Raw genomic sequence first — 20,234 nt, 5'->3', positions numbered from 1 at the left:
TCATCATCTGGATCTAATAAGTTGTTTGCTGAAATGTGGGAGTGCATGCAAGAACTTGTCTTACAACTGTAGAATCTTTTTAAGTTTTATCTGAAACGTATGCATATACATTTACAGAATTGAGAATAAACAGTAGGATTAGATGTAAGATGGAGGATAAAACCTTGAACAGGCTCAGCTGCTCACTTGGTCAAAGCTGAAACAAATGAAACCAGCTGTTCACGGGGCCAATTGCTAAGGCACTTACTAAATGGTGTCTGATTCAGCATGTTTTGACAGACTGATGTCATGTTTCAAGTAATGTCTACCACGCTTGTAGCTGAGCTGTTGGAAGGCCGACACATCAGGATATGTGATTGCAGCGGGATACTGTGGGAGTAAAATTGAAAGTTATGATGCGTCTGCTTATCTAGAGCAGACTCTACAAATACAAATACTGTAATTTAAGTTTCATGTCATGACTAAATATACCCAGATCCCACACCAAACTGTGTAGTAGACACTGTAGTGTCACTTTCACATTTGACTTTACCTATCCCTGAAAATAACAGTCTTGCTACATTTTCAAAATAAAGGCACCATAACTGCTTGGTTGGGTCTAGAAAAAAAAACTCATGTTTCACTCATACAGTTCACTCTATCTATCTATCCATCTATCTATCCCTCCTTCTAGCACAGACTTTCTGTCACTTTCAGTTGTGTTCTTAAGTCGTTCCCCTCATTTTTGCCCCCTGCCAAACCGTCAGGTGTCGCGACAAACGCTGGCCTGTACTGGATCAATAGTTTTATTGCATGCTAAGCTAAGCTAAGCAATCACACACACTAATATCTGTTTTGGACTTTTTCTCGTTGCTTGAACAAATAACTCTTCTTATTCTTTAATGCTATATATTGATGCAAAAAATCAGGCATATTTAGGTGGCAGGTGTCTTTGAGTGAGCCCAACTTGATGGAGAGCAGTGATCTGCAATCTGAATAATATTGGGTGGTTTAAAAGTCAGAGTGATACAAGGCTATGAGCTTGATACTGGATGAGGCTTTAAATGAAAGGTTGCGCCTTCATGGAGTTGTGCACTCTGCTGAGCCCCATTCTAGTTTTTTTTAGATTGTCTTGAAGAAGAAATGTTTCTTTCCACTGTGCTTCACTCTGGCAGGCTGCAGCCCCCTCAGACTCCCAGCCCTCCTCCTTCTTCTTGTGGATCTGGGAATGTAGCAGCTTCTGTCAAAGGAAGTCAGACAGGGCAAGAAACACAAGCTGTCAGACAATCCAACCAGGTTTTAACAGTCCCCCTGCCTCACCAAAATTATTTGGAAGAGGAAATTATGTGTCGCTGTAAAATGATGACTCAAAGTGTCTGTTGTAAATGTCTATCACAGTTTACAGGCCAACTTAATGGTTCATCTTTGACCTACCTCTTGTAGTTATGCATACATGTGGTTCTCCTGAGACCTTTGCCACCTTTACACTGTGCCAACAGCTGGTTTTAACCTTCATATAAAGTGTTTTGATATGGCTGAACTATTGCCTTGTTCACAACTTATCTACGTTTCTGACTCCCATCGTACTCCAACTTGTGGTGATATTACTATTGTTTACTGATCTCTCTGAATACTAGACAACAAAAGTAAGACCCAAGTTGTATTAGAGTGGAATTATCCTGTCAATGTACTACAAACCCGTGTGAGGGCCGAAGCTCTTCACCATTTGTACAGGTACAGAAACCAGGTGAGGCGGGCACATCAACAAGCTTAGCTTTTAGACCGTGAGTCACTGTGTCTGCTGCCTCGGGACTCACCGCATATTGATCACAGCTTCTGGTTCAGTGAACAAACACAGACACAAAGCCAGAACAGGCTGACTATCACATTTCCATATCCACTCTAACATGATGGTGCCTATTGATTGTGCTCATCCCAATGCCGGATAATAAATACCTTGTTGCTTCAGCTGCCGCATTTCTTTTTTTTATTTCTCTTTTTTTCCCTGAGCTTGCATCTCTCCAATATGGATCCCCAGTGCTGCGTAAATCCCCCATTTGCTCTAAGTAGCACCACCTGCCATTACCTCCTAATAAAGATTAGATATATAATAAATAAAGATTTAAGATCTTTTATAATGGTGTCACAACAAATAGATGGATAATGATAATAGAGTAGTATAGTACAGTGTGTGTGTGTGTGTGTGTGTGTGTGTGTGTGCGTGTGTGCGTGCCAGTAGTATTTTGCAGTGTACAACACAGGGACATCAGGCTGTCTGGCACGCTTCCATTTGTTTAATTATTTTCCTTTTTTCCCCGCTTGACAGGTCGTCACTTATTCACAGTGTTGTGACCGCAGTGACTGACATTACATTGAGCTGCTCACCTCTCTGTCCCCTCCGTTAGCCTCTGTACAGTTTCTTTGGCAAAGCAGGAATGTCTATCAGGCTACTGATTGTAGGTCACTTTGGTTAAAGAGATCACATCACTGCTCTTTTTAAATAATTGGACCTGAGTAAAACAAAAATGTAGTTGACACGCAATGATAATGATTTGAATATGATTCCTTTGTTTCGGTTGTCTTGCCAGCAGCTCAAATTTCCTGGATTGTCATGAACTCCTGCACTGACATTCATTGTTCCCAGAGGATGAATCTAGACTTTACTGAACCTCCTGACTTCCCCGTGAGCGCCACCTTGACAGTTGACATTTGTGGTTGTCAGTGAGCTGTCTTGACACAAATGTTTTCAAACATTCATCTTCCCCTCAGGATACATTTTATTCCTCATTTAGCGCCACCATCAGGTCAACATTTCACTTTTTCGCTTTCGGTTATGAATGTATACCTCAAAACTAATAACATTCCCATCAGTCTCAGCTGTACTTACACTACAGTACACTACACGCACACTACACACTACAGTAACATGCCAAACTAAGATGATGAACATGCTTAACATTATCATCATGGCATCATTCCTGCTACTCCGTGTTGACAGGTTCATCACTGCCAGCGTGACTAGTGCTGCTCACGCAAGCATCAAGCAAGGTGTGTCATCTAGAGAGTCAGGGGGAAAAAAAGTCTATTTTTACCGCAACAGACGGGCAGTTCTCTGCAAAAACAAACCTTAAAATTGACCTGCAGACACGCATATTAACATCACACCAACGTTTCACTTCAGTTTTAATGTCTGTATCTGTGGAATGTGTCACAGATGTGAAGAGAATACACACAGCAGTTGAAGTGCAGTTTCCCCTATCAGCTTCCTCTCTTTCAACTCTTTCTCTCTCTTGCACCTTCTTTGCAGTTGCGCCACACACAGCTCCATAGACAGAGGTTGTCATTTAGGGTTTTTAATTTAGAAAAAAGTGGAACCAACTGGCGTTTGTTTGAATATAATGAAAGACCTATTGGCTGGTTAAAGCTACATCATGTAGAAATTGGCTTTTTGTGCAGTTTGGTGCCCACAGCAGTTTTTGATTGCAACACCACTGTCGTAAATACAAATTACTCTGAAAGATTCTGGTGCATCAGCAGTTATTTTGTTTTTTTTTTGCTGAGAGTGCAAGTTCAGTCTTGATCTTTTTCAGGGGTTTAAACCATAGACTGTGAGATGTCGTTGACAGCTCAGTAAAAACTATTTTTTTGTGTTATTGAGTTTACATTCTTACACACTTTATGAGCTTCCCCCCGCCGCGGGAGCCTTGATGATTGGGAAATACAGCGATTGGTGTCTTTTCATGGGGCGCTGCACGGGGACATAAAATCAGGTAAATGTCAGATACGGTAAACGCTGTCAGAGTAGTGACTGGAAGGGAGAGGAAGGGGAGGAAAACAGTCATTTCTCTCTCTGTATCCACCTACTGAAACAATGCTAAATTGGTTGGAAAAAGGAAATGGAGCTGGAAAAAGGAGACTAAGAGGGGGAGAGGAATGGCTGATTCATAAAGGAACATAAATAGACAAAATCAGAAAGAACAACAGTGTGAAAGTGCAGACAAAGCAGGTTCTTTGCTAGAGTCCTTTAGAAAACAAGCCGCTGAGCTCACGCATCAAGGGCTCCTGTCCCTCTGGCCATTACCCATGAGCACCAGGGCTGGACACCCATCTCATCCTGTCCCAGTGAGACGCATCGTCTGACACGGTAAGGGTGGAGGGGCAGGTGCTGCGTCCCTGCAGGATGACAGCGGGGGGGCCAATGTATGCAATTCCTGTCTGGCACACAGTCAGGCTCTCACGGGAACAAGGCACAGGAAATGTGTGTGTGTATGTGCGTGTGCGTGCTACTATTGGGACTCTGCCCCCAGCCCTTCTGAAAGTGAAAATCTGGTGAGGCAGCAGGCATAGGAGGAAAAAACCGCAATGCACTTGGAAGTGATCTAAGGTCAGCAGTACTGTATATTCACACACACAGTATACACGCATACAGTATACACACACCATAAATGCATTTCAGCAGGTCTGTTGTAAAAGTCGACCGACCCGTTTGAACCACATTAACACCTCAGTCTGCATGAAACAGATTCAACCAGCTCCCACAGACTAAAAACACTCATATAATATATCTGGTCAGCGTTCTCAAACGAGCATATAAAATTGGAGCAGGTTGAATTCCAAGAGGGCGCACTGTCGTCAAGTTCACATGGTCTCAGCTGCTGTACTTGTACAGACACATATCACAGTTGCACACGGCAGCCTTGTGGGACTTCATTAATCAGAATGTCTTCTGTATGTCTCACTGTCATTTGAAGGTTGAGGACCTTTGTTTCAGCTCTAATCTGTGTCATTTCTGTGTGAGGTTAGCATTTTTTGTCAGTGGGTTTCCTCTGGGAGCTCCTGTCTCCTCCAAAAGACATGCTGGTCAGGAGAATTGGAAGCTCTAATATACCCGCAGGTGTTAGTGCTGTGACAGTCTGGAGACTTGTCCAGGTTGTACTCTGCCTCTCACCTGATGCGTGCTGGGATAGACACTGGCCCAAGGACATGTATGCACTGGGCAAACATGAGTGGAGAAAATGCATGCACTGATGAATGTATAGTACAGTACACTTGCTGTACCACCATGGGAAATTTTTTATTAACTTAAGGTGATCCAAAAAACACATGAGTTCTCTTACCTGTAGTTCTATCTATTCATCCTGATTGTTTTGGTACGAGTTTTGCAGATATCAGTCTTCTGTAGAATATAATGGAACGAGCTGGCACGCAGCTTTTGGTCCTCAAAGTGCCAAAAAAAAAAAAAAAACATTTGGAAAGCTCATCGACCAACCCAATCAACTGAGTAAACACTAGCTTAGTACGTTCCTGCCAAACCACAAATCAGTTACAACTGAATGTTTCTTTATGTTGTAACTTTACAGCAATCCAGGTAGATTGTGTCTTTTGTCACAATGCTGTGCTGATGCTCTGGTTAGGTTTAGGCACAAAAACTACTTGGTTAGGGTGAGGAAAACATCATGGCTTTGCCTAAAACATGTGCTTTTCTTGCCAAAATCATGGATGGGGATTGTCAGACTTACTGATAAAGAAACATTATTTTGGTTGCCACAAACTGATGGAAATATCTTGGTGGCCATTTGGCAGCCTTGTTGGCTGTACTGTACCTCCTTGGTGAAAGTCACTCAATAAGCATTTACTGTGAATATGATACGCCACGTTTGCTACAACTGACAACTTCGGTTGTATCTGTAGTTTGTAGAAACGCTAACTGCTAACACTGTATCCTGGCGACTGGGCTGCAACAGCAATGTCTCTTCTCAGAAATCAAGACCTGGTTACTCAAGATAATCCACAGACCTTGCTGCGAGCAGTTTCATGTTGGAACTATTTTCTGCGTGTGTGTTCGCATTACACTGGAGAGAAGACAGACATCTCTGCAGCTGATATTTTGGAAACTCTGCACGACAAAATAATCTGGATAGATAAACAGAGTACTTTATTTAAATTAGCCTTAATTTCAGTTGATGGTGTAATTTTTGTGTTCCATTTAAATCCATTGGAAAGTACGCACCATAGTCTTCCTCGAAGGCCCACAGCTCTTCGCAGCCCTGCAGGTGCACAGCTTCAACTTTTGGTTCCACCATTGTCTCTGCATTCGCAGTTTAAACAGATGAGAGGCAGCGAAAAAATGATCCTCTGCGGTGCTGCGGGCTAAATGGAAGCCAAGCGTAGGTGCAGGGTGGAGGAAGTGTACAGTAGTGGGTGAATGTAGGTGTAATCGGTGTTGAGTGCGAGAGCAGGGGGGAGGCTCTGTTCAGGCTGCTGGAGGTGTCAATAAAAACACACTTTCTTTACCTCGAAGGACCTCAGATGGATTCAGCTGTACCATATTCAACACAGCACAGAGTCCTCACACTTCCCAGAAGAAACTAAACTGTGAATTTATTAAGGGAATATGTAACAAATTAATGGTCATAATCATTTCATGATATGGAAATGATATCATAGCATGCATGAAAAATGCATGATGGGTACTGTGTTACAACTCCCAGCTAACATGTTGAACTAAATCGGAATAACATTAGTTGAAATCCAATCTGTGTTGCAGGATCGCTGTAGAAATGTATTTCATTACAGGAGATTCTCATTTTCACGTGTATAATTTAATTGTGGGTTACTACTAGAATAGGTTTACATGCTTTAATTATTAGAAAATACATCCATTTTCTTATACTGTACAGTGCTGCGGTGGTGAACACCTCATCTGTCTTGAGACACTGTTTTAGTTCCTGTCTCTTTAAGGCACACAACCACTCTGCTCTGATTGGTCAGCTCACACATGCCTGAGTCAGCACCACTATACTGTGTCTCTGATCAGCTCTGCTGTGTATTCAGCTTCCAATTAGCTTCACTTCTTCTATGAATACAGACACAAATTATGCAAATGTATGATATGGTTGATGCAGTGATGTAATGTAACTAAGTACATTTACTCAATTACTATTGTACTTGAGTGCAATTTTAAGGTACTTGTACTTTATTTGAGTATTTCCATTTTCTTCTACTTTAAACTTTTACTCGACTACATTTATTTGATAACTTAAGTAGTTACTTTGCAGGTGGTGTGCCGCCTTAGAGCCAAAGTAGCTCATTTTTAAATATATTAAAGTATCTTGATTTATTTATATCAGCAATCAGAGTGTATACATATATGTATAATTTACTTTTACTTGTATTTTTGATACTTAAGCAAAATTAATATACTTTTTGACTTTTACTCAAGTACTACTCATATGGGAGACTTTCACGTTTACCAAAGTAATATTTACTTTACTCAAGTTTGACTACTGGGTGCTTTAAACAACACTGGTGACGTAGTGTGATGTTGAGAAGCAATGAAAGGCGGGACTACTGACGAGGTGTTTCACTTCAGGAGCGATGTGTTCTGTGGGATAAAAGAGCTCTGGTTGATGAAGATGTTGGACCTTTTTACCTTGTACATGCACAAGAAGATATAGAACACACTGAAGGAAAGCAAAGTTAGGTCTCCTTTAAAACTGTTAAATAACTGACATTCCTGATGTTAAAGTTTTACTTATTTTACATCAATAAATGTTGATGTCCCTTGGTAACCTTCTGTGACAAAAAGCCTCTCATTGGCAGGGTGGGATGTGTTTATGTATCCTGTTTGTCTTGGAATAAACAGAAAAAGTGCTCAGCAGTCGGTGGTTTGCTATGAGATTATAGTCACCATCTCTAAACAGGCAGAAGGTAAACTACACTTCCACTGAGGTGATGCCTAGGAATGGAAATAGACATGACAAGAGAAGGAGCTCACGGATGATCACTTTTTGGGTGTTTTTCATTCCAAGTTCAAGCACATTTAATGCTCAGCGTAACGCGAAGAATAATAAAGTGAGAAGAAGATGGATGCCGCATTGAAGTTTTTCTTCCCATGCATGTCCACCTGCTGTGCACCAGCCCCAGAAGCTGCACCCTGACAACGCTATCAGAAGCTAAACAGGCTTTTATCACTTTGAAAACACCAATTGGAAACAAAATATGTATCCTGAAGCTGAAGTCAGCTTCCCTTTGTTATTCTTACATGGCGGCTTTATCTTCAGGAGATCATTTTCACATAAAAGGCGGTACTACTCGTAACTGTACTCCACACACAAACAGAAAACTGTCCTATATTCCTTTCACGTAAAGCGTGCGCACACACACACACACACAGACCAGACAGATTGCAGTTGGCATCCGTAGCCTAGATATGAAGATAGTCGGTGGTGCGGCTCTTATCCAGAGGAAGTGGAGCTCGACAGGGGAGGCAGCCGGGGGCCAGGCTGCAGCCGGGGCTCGCAGAGAGGAGAGGAAAAGGGAGGATGCTATCAGTGTCTCCATCTGTGGAGGGTGGTACAAGACAAGATGAGAGACACACCTTTCATTAACCTTCACCTTCCTCCTCTTGTTCTCGTGTGTGTGTGCGTGTGTGTGTGTTTATGTGGTCAGATAGTAGATAAAACACTGGCAGAGCAGTGTGTGGAAAGTTACTGAGGGTGAGGTGTGTGTAAACTCTGCCCTTAGTCTTAGAGATAGATGGAGTTTTCCAGTTGTTGGGAAGTATGACATATTTGATGTTATGTGTATGACCTGCATTTATTCTGAAAGTCAAATAAAAGTCGAATGAAAAAATAAAGCTGCACTGAAGAAGATAAGGGAAATCCTCCGGAACAAAAAGAAAAAACTGCTTTTACTGACAAGTTGTGGCCCGACTGCTCTGTCACGCCGCACACAGACGCACTGAAAGTCAGTCGCGTGTCCTTGAAACAGGTTTCGCTGAGCGCTTTGTGACTTGGTGTCTATTTGCCGTGAATGTAGAGGAGAGCGGAGAGGTGGATCAAAGGTGGTGCTCCTCTCCTTGCAGTGAACATTAGTCAGACTTCCATGCTTTTGTGCCTGTAGAGAATTTGCGTTTAAGTTCCTGCTAACTTCATTTTAAGATTTCAGATTCATGTTGTGAAAAATGTGTTCATGTCATTTACAATGACTGTGTATGGGCACCCTGTGCTGTGAGAGCTTGCTGCCCACACAGCAAACGTTAAGACTCGGCACAGGAGGAACACGAGAAACACATTTTGCTACTGTCCCAAGTGTCCCAATAAATTATTATTTCTATGAGGAGCCAGGATGCCTCTTTTGGAAAAGGTTTATGTAAGGCCTTGCTGCCATTGGTTGCTGTTCGTTTTTTGTGGTCGACAAAATGGATTTGAAGAGGAAAGCAGTGTAAGGATAAGATGAGACAGAACTTTATTAATCTTGAAGGAAATTGTTTTGACAGAGATAGAATAGAAAAAACAATGCCAACTAGTGGTTTCCAGTGTCACCCACTGGGCCTATTTAAGACGATAAAGAGCATTAAATGAGTTAAATGCAAAACCCAGCGTCTCATACAATAACAGTTTAAAACAAAAAATAACTAAAATGGTAAAAATAGAGATGGAAATGATGAAACAGTCGCAGATTTAAGACTTTTAAGTGAGTTCAGTTTGCAGATTTGTGGAGTTCGTTCACCCGTTTTAGGTTAGCGATGCCATCGTTGTTCTAAGACACCTCAGTTCATTCATCAGGTAGCAACGCTACCTGATGAATGAACGCCGCTATCACAGCCCGGCTCAAAGACTGTGACAAAGATGTGAGGCCAGGCGAGATAATCTATAAGTCTGTAATTAGTCATGTCAGCATGTGAGGATGGGTGTGAACAACCAAAACAAAACTACACAGCCGTGCCGCGATGGTACGGGGGATCTAGCAGTACAAACCTGTGGAGATGGTTCATTGATTCGTTCAGTTTGGTCAGTGCAGTTTGAAATCTGAACAGTGTCCTCCGTTCTAGACTCTCAGGTTGTTGAAATCCAGTTGCTGTCAAAACCAATTGCAACCTGTCAAGAGCGCAGATGTGTGGGTTGTGTGCGTACCAAACCGAAACCAAAAGCTTCACACTGATTTAGTTTTCCTCAGCGGATGGATTCACTGATCACCGGTCCAAAACTCTGATCTGACTGAGCTTAGAGGAGCAAAACTTTTCAGATCTTGAGTTGAGTGAAATAGATATTTACCGCTAAGCATTTTCTCAGTTAATCCAGAAGTGACTTACATTGCGAGGTGAAGAACTCTGCAAACTCATTAGATGATTTGAGAGTTTGTCATTAGAAAGACCGAGTAATTCATTGTTTAATTATATTTTTTTGTCTTTTCATTGTTACTGTAGTTTAGTGCTAATATTAATTATATATTGCAGCTATCAGATAGTGTAAATATTCTGTTTGCCCTCTTCATCCTACAGCTGTCTGCAGCTGCAGTGTCCACCTCACCACACGCATCATTAAAGTTTCATGTCACCGTCTCTGCGTCAGTCAGCGTAACTAATTCAGGAAGTGTTGACCCAGGCGGTAATATTTTCCAGCAACAGTTGACCTTTGTCGGGCTCAAAGTGTTATGATGAGGAGACCTGAGGCTTAACGCCGGCTGACAGCCTTGTCATGTAAGATTTGATTGGTGCCAAGGGGTGTGTCAGACACCGACATGAAGAAGGGAAAGAAGAAATTGGGCTGTTAACATTCATGAGAAATGATCACCGTGTCAAAGGGAGAGCGTCCACGTGTCATCTCTCAGACAGCACGGATCCATTTTACTGGCCATCCTTCTTCTCGAGCAGATGGATTGAGGATTGTCTTCTTTCTTTCTTTCTTTCCTTCTTTCTTTTTCTTTCTTTCTTTCTTTCTTTTTCTTTCTTTCTTTCTTTCATTTTCCTTCCCTCTCTACCCCCTCCTCGCCAGCCCTTCCAATCTTTTTGACCCTCCTTTAACTCCCTCCCTCTTTAACTTTGCTTCTTTCCTACCCTCCTCACTTTTCTCCCTCCCTTCCTTTCCCCATTATCCCTCTCTTAGACTGGATTCACACCAGATCTTTCCTTCCCTCCTTCCCTCCTTTTCCTTTCTTGCCTTACTTCCTCCCTTCTGTTCTTGCCCTGTTCCATTATTGCTTAACTCCCTCCCTCCTTTCCATTCTTCTCTCTTTCTGCCCTTCTTTGACTCCTTCACTTCCTCCCTACCCTTCTGCCTTCATTTTAATCCCTCCTATTCCTTCTCCACTAGATCCCTCTCTGTCCCAGTCCTTCCTTCTGTCCTTGCTTACTTCCTGTCCCCCACTCACCCTTTCTCGCCTCACACCCCCACTGCCTTTCTTCCTTGCTCAGTCTCCTTCTTCCCTCTTCTTTCCTTTGTTTGCCTTGCATTCCCTTCCTTACATCCTTCATTCACTTCTTTTCTTTCCTCTACTACATCCCCTCCCTCCCTTTTCTCCCTTCTTTCCTTGCTTATCTTCCACTTTACACCCTCATTTTCTTTCTTCCTTGCTCATTCTCTTTTCATCCCCCACTTTTCCATCTCTTCCTTCATTTGCTCTCTTCTCCTTACTTTCTCCCTCTTCTTTTCCTTCTGTCCTTCCCTCCCTCTCTTTTCCCTTCCCTGCCTTCCCTTCCTTTCCTTCCTATGATCATTCCAGGCTTTTATACCTTAAAAGCGTTTCAATCAAAGCATCATCATCCGCCTTCTTCAACTTTCATCAGCCCGTCTGGAGACAAAGAGGGCAGAATACTGCAGACGTACTATAGATATGAATAAGCACAGCCACGAGAGATGTTGAGCATCACAAAGCTGACGTGAAATGCTAAGTGTTAGCGTATCCCTGCTTATCGGCCACCTGTCACTGCAGCCCCACTGCGCTTAGTGAGTTGCCTAAAGCACCCGAGCTGCTGGCCGATGGTTCCCTTCCCGTAGCCCCTCTGTTGTGACTCTGGGAAACATGTGACTATAAGCTTTAATGGGCGGTCTAAATCACAGGCCTGTCACTTTGTGCCTTCATTCAGATTAATGTGCACACCGAGCGGCCAGGCATCAAGCCCCACAGGCCCTCTCAATGACACACCTCAGTGCTCTGTGGGACTCCACCACACACCTGCCGCACAAAAAAAACCACACTCTGAAAACACACACCGAGGCTCGTCACACTCAAAACAGGAGCGCACACAGGTCTTTGGCGGGAAAATCCAATAAGGCGGCGCTGTGCAACCTTGGGAAGAGATGAGATGGAAAGAGTGAAACAATGGGAATGTCAGGGAATCAGATGTGTCTCGACCGCGGAGTTCTCCTCCAATAAAAACACAGCCACGGCCTTGTTTCTTACCTCGTCTCACCCTCCTTAGCAACTGAAACACACCTCCAGATGGAAGAGCAATCCGTGATGATTGATATTATTGATTTCCATTCAAAAATCCAGGAAAGTTTAGATGTTAGGAGACAAAAAAAATCACAATGTGAATCAGACAAATACAAGAGGAAGCTGCTCGAGAATGCAAAGGTTCACCAGTCAGTAGACAATCACCATGGATGAACACTTTTACACAGAAAATGACAATGAAAACCAACATTATTTTAATGTCGAGGAAGAATTTTAAGTGGAAACTTCCTTGAAATATGTCTCCTCTGTACTCTTTAAAAACACAATCATTCACTTGAAAATACTTTTCTTAAAACAAAACTTTTGACACCCAGAGTATCAACAGTCACACTCATTACCAAAAAAAGTGCCTCATCCAAAAGAATCAGATGTTAAGAATTAATTCTCTTGGATTTGAAGTTGAATTAGTTGCTCTCTTTATTTTCCTGGGACAAGTTCTGTAGTGGCACCAGATGTTGCTGCCTTCAGAACGCTCATAAGTCACACTGGTGTCTGCTTCTTTCTTTGCTTTCTTGGAGCTCAGAGTAATTGCAGAGAGCATCTGGGTAGTTCTAATGAATACAGTTCCGCCATGTGTCGGAGAGGAGAAGAGAGGATGGAAAAGATATGAAAGGGAGCTCTGCCCCCTTTTGGCAGCAGGCAGAAACGCAGCCCTCCGCAGGACTGAGACCTCGTTTGACACCAACACTCAGCCTGTTTTCACTCTTCAGATATTCTCTTTGAAGATAGATTTAGTTCTATTCCCGGGCTACACTAAACACTGACATATCATGATTTTAGATTTGTGTGATCAAACGCTTTGCACATGGGCAGATTATACAGTAAAGGGAGCAGAAAAGTTCTTCAAAAGCACACTTGCAGAGCAGAATTAAAGACCATTTCCATGAATCTAAGAAAGATATCATATTCAGAGGTGTATGTGTACCTCCTCAATCACTATGTGGCGTTTAATGCATCGCCTTTTGGTGGACAGGCATGCATTTTTACTTGGGATTATGTTGTAAATGGAGATATATAATGTTACAAAGAAGGACATGGTATTAAGTATGAGCAGTGAGGGCCAGTCGAGGCTGGAAAGATTAAAACTTTTACCTATTAGAGTCAAACTTTCTCGGCAAAACAGCAAAAATACCGCAAAATAGCAGAGTGCTTAGCAACAGCATGGCCAAAACATCTCCCCAAACACCCCCCACAGGGATTTCAAGGATTATTCCTTTAATCCTTGTGGACCTGCTTGGAGGTTTATGATTTAATACTTGCAGAGCACCGGTGAGAAAAGGTTAATATAGTGTAACGTGTAACAGCTCTAAACACGGCTACATCATTAACAAGCAGTGAAGGCTCACATATCTAGCCGTTGGCAAGTCGGATCGTCTCTGAATGATAAATCCTGGTTATTTTAGGGTTCAACCAGCTTTCAGAGGCCTGGATGGATCCATGACATGGGTTCAGTCACTGGTGATATGAAATTATTCACACTGATTTATTACTGTGTGATATTTATTTAAGCTAAAGTTAAATTAGACTTTGCCTCAAGTCTCAAGTGATTTTTAACGTTGCATTTTTGTTTAACATTAACATGAAAGGGGTCACTCATAGTGACAAATCCACAGAGACATACACCTGACTGCATCTGCTTTGTAATAAAGTATTTGGATTTGATTGGCTCATAACTAATCTTCTGTATAAAGTACAGAAAGCTCTCGTGTGAATTTTCTGTTGAAACTTGGAAATGGTGCTCAGGTGGCCCCTCAGCTGCCCACATGCAGAATCAGTCAGAGTGGAAATCAGGCAACAATGGGTCGTTGTCATTTAGTACTTGAAAGAAACCATTAACCAGCACCTCACAGAAATCTGTGGTTATTTAACGCTGCACCTGTTCAATCACATCCAATGTAATCTTTCTAAATATACATCCAGCCTATGAGTCAAAGCTCCCACGCTTTAAATATTCTGGACCTTTTCTCTGTGCGACCCATTGATTTCCTATGCCATCCTTCAAACAGCCTTTTTCCTGAGAACAAATCACGGCCATTTTCCCTCCTACTTCCCTCCGCTGAAGGGGGGACCCCTCACGCAGAAACTGAACAGTGCTTGATTTTTATGGCATTGTTAAAGCGGTAATCATTGTGGCATTTGCCACTATGATTACTCTGTGAATTGGCCTCCCTTGGTTCGGCTGCCTTATAATTTGCAGACCCCTGGTCGAGAGCTGCTCTGTATTACACCAATTAGAGCGATGAGTCATATGTCACCGGCCACCGGAGAATTGAGCCTCCTCCACTTTGTGCTATAAACTTACCTCGGGCTCTGCCGCTGTCAGGGTCCATTGTCACTGTGCCGCTGACTGACAGCTGAAACTGTCAGCTGCCTACATCCTGGGGTCAGGGCGGTTCGGTGGAGAGTGAGAGCAGGTGAAGGATCAGGGTTCAATCAGGTGTTATATTGCAAATGCAGTCAATCACCTCCTTTAGACTCATTTTTCTTCTATTTTACGTGAGTCGTGTGCAATCTGAACATTTTAAGTACACTGAAGGATTTTCTTCCCCTCTGCCTCAGTGCACAGCGAGTAAAACAAAAAAACAAGACAAGCTTCTTGCTCTTTTGCAGCAATGTCAGGGCCTAGGCCCAACCCCCAAGGCTTAATTAGATTAATGGAAGAGATGGAGAGGATCTAATGACCTATCTCCCTGCATCACTGGACAGCCGAAAAAGTGCATCAGCACCCGCCTGCCTCCCTCCTGCACTCTCCCCCCCTCCCCCCCCTTTCCTCTCCTGTGCTACAGACAAGTCAATGGTCCTTGAGAACGCTCAGAGATACATTACACGAAGCCCACGGCTGAGTCGAGCCCCGTCTGCGTCACCGTGGCATTTCGCCGGTCGTCCCCCCAGCGTGACAAGAGGAATGGAACAGCAGAATATGGGCCGAGTGGGTGGGCGATGGTGGTGTAATTTTATTCTGAACGACAAGCGAGCGTGTGAGTGTCTCACTGAGATAAGGGCTAAATGAGAACAGGGAAATATGCAAAGATAATGAAAATGACAATGGAGAGAGATAGATGAGTGAAAATAGCCTCGCTTATAGCTTCCCCTTATGTGTATCATGCTGATTATGAAGTCGGTTGATGTGTTCTTCATGTGAGGTGTAATAGTGTGTACAGGCACTGTAGGCCACTGCAAAGGTAAAAAAACATATGAAGGCTTTTCAAACTTTGCTCAACTTTCCAGATTCTAAAGCCACTGTGTAGCGTGTTTATACCAGCGGTGTAAGTTGGAGCCATTGAAAGCATATGCACAAGGACAAACATGCGCACAAGAACACAGGATCTAGATTCCACTTTTTAATGTTTTCAAAATCATCTACCATAAAACCTGAATGTTTCTAAGAGGAAACGAACCTTCCAGACACCACTGCATTTAAGAAGAATATGAATATGCCTGTGCCGGATGCTAATTACTACTTCAGAAAACATCCCAGAGGGCCCTGGCATCGGCGGTCCCTCTCTAAATTTGTAGAAGGCCTTGCAATTATTAAAGAAAACTATAAAACTTGGTGCCTACATTACCCACAATGCATCTTTGCCAGTAGGTGACATCACTCGAGGCAATTTATCAGATTACATGTAGCTTCCTCTGGAGCCACGAAAGGTTTTATCCTACTTTTGCCACACAGTGATGCTCCCCATGACCATGTTGCCCTTTAAGTAATAGATCTGAGTACTCCTTCCACCACTTTTAAAAATCTGAACAGTTTTAACTAGCTGGATTTACACTGATCCCAAACTTGACTCCATATTTTCCCCTCAGTATACCACATTATGTCTCCTTCAGGGCACAGGCATCATTCAGACATTGTAACATTAGTGTGTTTGGTGCACGGACCCAGTCGTCAGCATGTGCTGCAGTGCATTCAGCTCAAAGTTGGTCGAGGCATTTACACATATGTATTAGTGTTTGACTGTAAGTGCAATGGATGAAGCAGTCCTCGGGTTTCTCAGCCCTGCCTGTGGTCACCTATAAGCCTATTGGGATCTTATGAGATGGTGATGGGCTTAGATGTCGCTGGTGGTGGTGGGGGCTGTCCTCTGTCCAAGAGCATTAGTGGAGCTATAAGCAGTCATAGCAGCGGGATCTCTCAGCTCCTTAGGAGTTTTTACACTCTCTGCTGAGTCACTTGCAAACAGATGCACCTGTAGGTTTGTGGACATGTTCAGCAAGTTTAAGGGCCTTTTCAGTGGCCCGCAGCCACCGGCGGCTTCAGGGTCCGCCAAAGCATCCCCTGACCCGGCTCCAGCTCCAGCTCCAGCTCCAGCCAAGGTAAGATTTGTTTGGGAGCCAGAAAACAACGTGCTGTATACTCAGTTTAAGATATTGTTATTCCTATTACAAAGGGTATTGGATTGTTCTGCGAAGTTTTCAAAACCTTCATATTGTTCATCAGCATGTGCCAGTAACGGCAGCAGCCAAGACTGAAATCAAGCATGACCGCAGAAAATTAAAGCGCTGCATCCGGCCTGTGATACAGCGAGTTTGGTCACATTTGTTTCTGCTCCTCTGCTGCTCCATCCATTCAGTTTGCTCAGCGGTCTTGCCAACAAAAAGAATCAAATGAAATTGTTTCATTACGCGGACCTCATTGAGATCGCTCGTTACCCAACGGGCACGTTTGAGTTCTATTTATCTCGAACGTAGCTTGTTTTTAAAAGAGTCTATCATCAGGCAGGGGAGCCATTTGTCAAATGCTAAATTCACTATTATTAAAAAACATGCTCTCTTAATTAAAACGTCTCTCTCTAATGGCCGCGGTTTGACTAATGAAGCCGAGTGTCTGACTTTGTGGGAAATGTTGATTTGTGTTGCAGGAGGAGAAGCCAGCTGATAAGGAGAATGAGGCCAAGCCAGTGGACAAGCCGCAGGGTAAGTCATCGCTCATTTGGGGAAACATTTAGAAGTTACTGGATGTCCCTTTGTGTTTGGCAGGGGTTTCTCTGTGATGACCGTCTACCTCTCCTTGAAGCTCTGTTCCAGACAGATAAAGTCGCAGCGAATTTGGGAATATGTCAATTGTAGTTTTATCTCATGAAGCTTCAAATGGATGTAACAACTTTTGTGCGCATCTCTTAGGTGGAGATGTCGATCAAGACGAAAATCAGATCATTAAGACAACAAAGAGGCGCATGAATGACATGAACTGCCCGTTGACAGCTTATCGATATGAAGACTTCTAGGTCTGGACCACTTTTTCTTCAGCTTATTGTCCGTCCAGATGTCTTTGTGCCTGCTGTCTGAGGGTCTAAATAGAAATCCAGTTACGTGATCACGTTGCTCTCAGTTCAGAAAGCCGTCCTGCAGCAGTTTTAGGGCTGAGCACAATGAGCGGGTCATCCATTGAGGACCTGTCACTTAATACAGCAGACTGTACTTTCATTTAATGTCTCTGACAACCAGAGAGATTAGATGTAACTCCTGAACAATTGTGACATTGACATTGTGTCACATTGACTTTAATCAGAGGCATCATACAGTCCTTTCCAAAGACGTGACACTGAATGGAGATACTTGTAAATCACGAATTAGCGTTTAAAAGGAAATTGTATCTCTCTGACAGGTGCTCTGTGTAACGTCTGCATCGTGCTCAAAGTCAGTCGATGGTTAATTTCAGCAGACGCCATTCCTAAACCAACGTTAGCTACTGTTGTTCTCTGTTAGCAGAGCGGAGAGAAGCAGCGCGCGTCCTTTGGAGTGTCGCGGAAAAATCTGAGCCAACTCGTTCCCAAAGAAATAAGTAAACAACTTAAACAAAACGCCCACAAGACTGTCCAACAAGAGGGGACGGGGGAGGTCTACTTTTTCACGTCGTCTTACAATCTGCTCATATTCAGCCAGTTAAATGTTTTTAATACATGCTACAAATTGTTACATGTAGCCTCTTTAAGAAACTGTCAGATTCTTTCACCAATTATCGAAAATAACTTGTGCTTTACATGATGCAAATAAACAAAACAATTAAATGAATGAGAAATTCAAAATCTGAAACAGAATTGGATTAAATGGTGAATTGCTTACCCATCGCCCTTTAAAAGGCTATAAAGGGGCAATTTGTGATATGTGGCCTTAATTTTATTTAAAACATGCAAGAAATTTTACTTAAACTCAAGTAAACACAAGTCCTGTCTTTTGATAAAACTTTGTACTTCAAGAGGTGACAGAGTGCGACAGCCTCTGTAGTTTCACGTGGGAGATATGTGCAATTTTCGAATTCACTACCTTTTACATCTTTACCGGAGCACCATTCCCTCTGATCTGAGGTCCAGGCAAACAGTCCACCGCCTCTATGCCACGTTATTCTTTCTGTCTGTTATTCTGGCGAAACGCTTCACCCTATGTTATTGGAGCTCCCTTTTGAATTCTGGCTGTATTCTACAACCGACACCTTTAAAGATGAGCAGTTATATCCTAAAATCTATCCAGCAAGTACAGCAGATATTGTGTGAGTTGAAGTTTTTGGATGTTCTGCCAGGAGGCCAGAATAAAATGCAGCAATCAAACCTGGAGGAGATGAAAATGTAACTAGAATTGTTTCAACTTTCTCAGAGCCGGCTCCTGCCCCGGCAAGCGCTCCTGCTCCTGCTCCTGCTCCTGCTCCTGCTCCTGCTCCTGCTCCTGCTCCTGCTCCGGCATCTGCTCCAGCACCGGCCCCTACAGCAGCTCCAGCCAACCCTGATCAAGCTGCACCTGAAGGGTAAGAGCTGTACTCTTTGTAGTTTGCCATTGATACACCTTCATTATCACAAAGTGTTTGTTTACCTGATTTTTGTTCTGAAAGTGAAAGCATGGGCATTTAAAGACAGTAAATATAGTGTGTTCATCCCTAGAGTATCCCAACTCCACTTTAGCTTACCAAAACACACGCCCGCCAAGACACTGACACCACACAACGGTATCAAATTAATCACCAAATGAACACTAATTAATCAGATTCCCTTTCAAGACGCCAGGGAGCGAGAGAGAGGCAGAGGCAGCCCTCAGAGATGAGCGCAGCATGTTAGATCTTTATCCGCTGGTGCACCATGCATATTAACAGGGGGATGACCTGAAAGTGGATTAAAAGCTTTTCAGCTTTTTAGTTTTAAGAAGCTCACCGAGGCCGCTTCTGGCCCCGCAATAAAAACCACGGAGGTGAAAGGTACAGATAGTTTCTGCTGATCCTCACAGGTGTGAACACATTTTACTCTCCAGCGCCAGGAGACCTGTTGTCAATGTTACATCAGTGGATGATAAAGGGAGGGGTGCTGCTGGTGGTGGGAGCTACAGTAGGAGCTCTGTGTGGAGCACAGTTTGAGATGTCACACATCAGAGTGGCACACGGAATAAATAGCCCGTGGGTGCCAAGAGCTCAGAGGTGACGGTAACATACTGAACTCCACAGCAGAGCGAGGCTGACACAGGCTGATTATAACTGCCGTGTCAGAGGCTCTCATGCACTCCTGATGAACGACGCCGCTGTTTCATTATATTGACTTCAGAAGGACGATTGATAATGACGAACATTAATCAGGATTACGGTAGATTTCATGGTTTGACACAAGGAAAATACATAGTGGTACAGTGGTTGGCTGTAGCTCAGCGGGTAGAGCAGCTCGGCTAGTGATTGGAAGGTCGCTGGTTCAAATCCCAGCTCCGGGCTCCCAGATCCCAGATTCAATATTTTGGATGAAACCTCACAAATTGTTTTTAATTTAAAGCATCGAGGATGATGGAATAAAAATATGAATAAACAAAGATAAAGTCAGAACACTGGGTAATTGGCCCTAGATATCCAAGATTAATCTTCTATTAAATGTAAATTGGTATAAATGTACATGTATGAATATGAATAAATGAGTAGCAGACAGTGCAGGTCTTCACATGCGGGGATCAAGCTTTTTTTGTGGATTTGTGGCTCACAGCACAGATTACACTAGACTCCTTTATTGTTTTTCTCATTTTTAAAATTAGGCCTTTTTTAAATCTAT

General features: G+C 43.0%; 1 protein-coding gene across 3 annotated transcripts in view; it reads left to right on the top strand.

Annotated features, from left to right (window-relative positions):
• Positions 1–20,234, top strand: part of LOC115569634 (cyclic nucleotide-gated cation channel beta-3-like) — a 65,102-nt gene that overhangs the window by 35,043 nt on the left and 9,825 nt on the right. For 2 of the 3 annotated variants that reach the window (XM_030397655.1, XM_030397656.1), the window contains exons 3-4: positions 17,082–17,136; positions 18,814–18,961. In XM_030397655.1, coding sequence (XP_030253515.1) covers positions 17,082–17,136; positions 18,814–18,961 — 203 coding nt within the window. Of the gene's footprint in view, positions 1–16,339; positions 16,537–17,081; positions 17,137–18,813; positions 18,962–20,234 lie in introns of those variants that run through there. The other variant, XM_030397654.1, reaches the window with a different exon arrangement.

This window comes from Sparus aurata, chromosome 19, assembly GCF_900880675.1.
Source record: "Sparus aurata chromosome 19, fSpaAur1.1, whole genome shotgun sequence".
Lineage (NCBI taxonomy): Eukaryota > Metazoa > Chordata > Actinopteri > Spariformes > Sparidae > Sparus > Sparus aurata.
Note: the sequence above shows the minus strand (reverse complement) of the source record. Positions and strands in the feature narration are given on the sequence as shown.